The 2,944-nt window shown below is 50.4% G+C and overlaps 1 protein-coding gene across 1 annotated transcript in view; it reads right to left on the minus strand.

The window, feature by feature from the left end:
• The window catches only part of Cdcp1 (CUB domain containing protein 1), a 36,274-nt gene extending 33,622 nt beyond the window's left edge, over positions 1–2,652 (minus strand). The window contains exon 1 of the mRNA XM_021173068.1: positions 2,431–2,652. Within this exon, the coding sequence (XP_021028727.1) occupies positions 2,431–2,512 (82 nt within the window). The 5' untranslated portion in view covers positions 2,513–2,652. The remainder of the gene's footprint in view (positions 1–2,430) is intronic.
• Positions 2,653–2,944: the final 292 nt, after the last annotated feature.

Genomic DNA, 2,944 nt, shown 5'->3' on the forward strand with positions numbered 1-2,944 from the left:
CCTGGCCATGAGGGGCTGATGGGAACACCAAGTATGCCTCTTCCAATCTCTCATTTCCCTTTGCTCTTCATCTCTACGGCCAGCGACACCACGATCATCCCTGCTCTGTTAACCCACTGACTGGCCCAGCTTTGGTACAAATAACTCAGAGGCCTCACCAGTTCCTTGGAGCCTGAGTTCAGGAAAACTAGGGCACTCCTCAGGCGGCCTGTTACGTGACCTCATGGAGCCCTGCAGCTGAGGTCACAGATGAGGAAAGTGAGTTGGTTAAATTCCTGTTATTTGCACAACTCAGCTAGCTCAGAGCTTCCTGGAAGACAGGACTCGAGTGGAACTCCTGGGAACTAAATGACAACCTCCGTGTCTGGGGGAGTAAAATGTGTGATATGTGAGGTGAAGTTCTTTGAAAACCCACATCTGTGCTGCAAATCCTGCAGACTGACAGGCGGTTTTGAATGTCCTAATTGTGATACGTTGGAATGTTGCAGATTGAGAGTTAAAATTATCTTGGACAGTCTTTTAGTCTCCTTAATAGCCATTTCCCACCCACCTCTGTGTCTGACCTAACATCTTAGTGTCAGGTAAAAACTCTTTGATTATATTAACTTAGGTGATCTTTAGTTTCTATGAACCCAACAGCCATCATATATGTCATCTATGAACCCAACAGCCATCATATATGTCATCAGATAGCATATGAGACCTTGCCCAGGGACTTCAACCCTGGCTGTAACTAACCTACTTACTAAATGTTCCCACCAATATACGTGGTAAATGCCTTGATTTATAATTTTCTTTTGTTCTATGACTATGAAAGTTCGTGGAACCACTTCAAGAATCCATGTTCCCACTGGTCTAAGAATAAACTCTACTTCTCCCGAGGTGTAGACAGACAGCAGACTGCAGGCAGGTCTTGTCTTCAACGATTACTGGACTTACACCATATTCCCACTGAAGAAGTTTTTGACTATTGCCATAGAAAGTCAGAAACACCTCAAAACATTCCCTAGAGTGTCACCTGCCTCCAAAAATGCTGGTACACCCTCCCCGCTCCTCTCATGCACACATGCATTCCTTTCCTATTTTTCTACTCTTAAAATGTTTTTAAGACAAAAATTCATATATCCCAGGCCTGTAAAGAACTCACAATGAGGCTGAGACTGACCTTGAATTCCCAGCTCTCCTGCCTCCACTCCAGAATGCTAGGATCACAAGTATGAGCCACCATGCCCAGTTTATAAAGTGCTGGGAATTAAACCAAGGGCTTTGTACTTGCTAGGCAGACACTCTACAGCCGGGACTACATACTCTGTCCCTTAAATGGATTGGAAACTCACTCCTAAGAAAGTGGTGGCCCACATCTGTAATGAATTCCAGGAGTATGGGGTGAGAGCATGAAACTCAGTGGTTTTAAGGCCAGTTTGGGAGACACCGGGAGACCCAGAACAACAGAAACCAAACCCTAGCAACAACAAAATACATACCACAGTGTGTCTGTGTGTGTAGTTTTAAAGGAGGTCTTAAGTCTTCCTGTTTACTATGCAGTTATATATCACCTAATGTTGGAAATAGAAACCAGGAAGTTTTCCTGCGGCTTACGCCCAAGTCTAACCACACCATTTCAATTTTATTCTTTAATTTATGCTAATTTATCTACCTGTCCGACACAAACAAACACCCCCTTAGGTGTTGATATTACAGACCCCAACTACGATTTGGACCGTACTATTTTTTAAAACATAAAAACCTGTGCGAGTCTGAGAAAGAGCCTCACATCAAGTTCTTACTTGAAGAAAGCTAGTTTTATTCGCGGTATTCTACTCCTAGGGCCCACAGATCCGATTCTTTCCTGGAGCGATCTCCGAGATCAGAGCAGCCTCTACTCCCAATCCAAACTACTCGAAATTCACAGGCTCCATGGAATTACACTCCAACCTTCCACCAGGGAAGAGGTGGGGCACCTGTGGGGTCTCTGCAGCTAGATGCCCGCTGCTGGCCGGTGACTGTCCGCTTGAAGCTGTCCCTAGGCCTCAGGATGAGCGGCGCGCACGCACGGACAGCTTAAAGAGGTACCTCAGCGGGAAGTCAAACCACCCTCTTCTTGAACTCACTTCTCTGGCCCAGGTGTGGAGTGGGCCCGAAGAGGAAAGCTCTCCCACGTCCCAATCGAGTATCCCTAAGAGTCTCAGCAAAGTACCCATGGCACAATGTGCTGCTACCTAGAGAACGTCCTCCTAAGGCTTGTTCCGCGCGCTTATTTGTTCCTGGGCCAGGGAAGCTCACCTAGGTCCAGAACTCTCCCACGTGCCTGAGCGCTGGGGCGAGTCGTCTCGGGGACCTCTAGGACTGTGCTACCAGGTCCGGATCGTGCAACCCCTGAACACGCGCCACCTCCAGGCACCTCCCTGGCCAGCCACAGGTTGCTCTTACCTGTCCCGCGCAGCAGGCGTGCTGTGCCCAGCAGCAGGGCCCCCAGCAGTGCGACTGAGAACCCGCAGGCCGAGTGGGCCATGACTCGGGGGGCGCCTCGGTCTCTCTAGGGCACGACTGCGGCCTGTGTCTGCGAGTGGCCTCAGTGGCGCCTAGGCACCGAAACGCAGCTGCGCCCCGCCCTGCCCCGCCGCTCACCTGCGCGCAGGACCCCGCCCCGCCCGCTCAGCAAGAGCGAGGTGACCCACGCTTCCTCTGTGGCCTCCTCCTCTTCCTGCCTCAGCTCAGGTACTACCCTCCCTTGCCCGGTGGCCTTGAGGCAAATTTGTCCCCGCCTTCCCGGGCTTCAGTTCCTTTCTCATAGTCCAAAAGACTTTGTTGACAGCCAGCTCCTTCTCCCTCCTCTGTTCAGGTGTGCTGGTTGAGGTTCCTGTTGGTCACCGATCCCCAACCTTTTGGCTTTCTCTGTTGCTGGACAGGGGGCTAGGTCTGCTCCAGCTTCTCCCCTGCAGTG

Source organism: Mus caroli, chromosome 9 (assembly GCF_900094665.2).
Source record: "Mus caroli chromosome 9, CAROLI_EIJ_v1.1, whole genome shotgun sequence".
Lineage (NCBI taxonomy): Eukaryota > Metazoa > Chordata > Mammalia > Rodentia > Muridae > Mus > Mus caroli.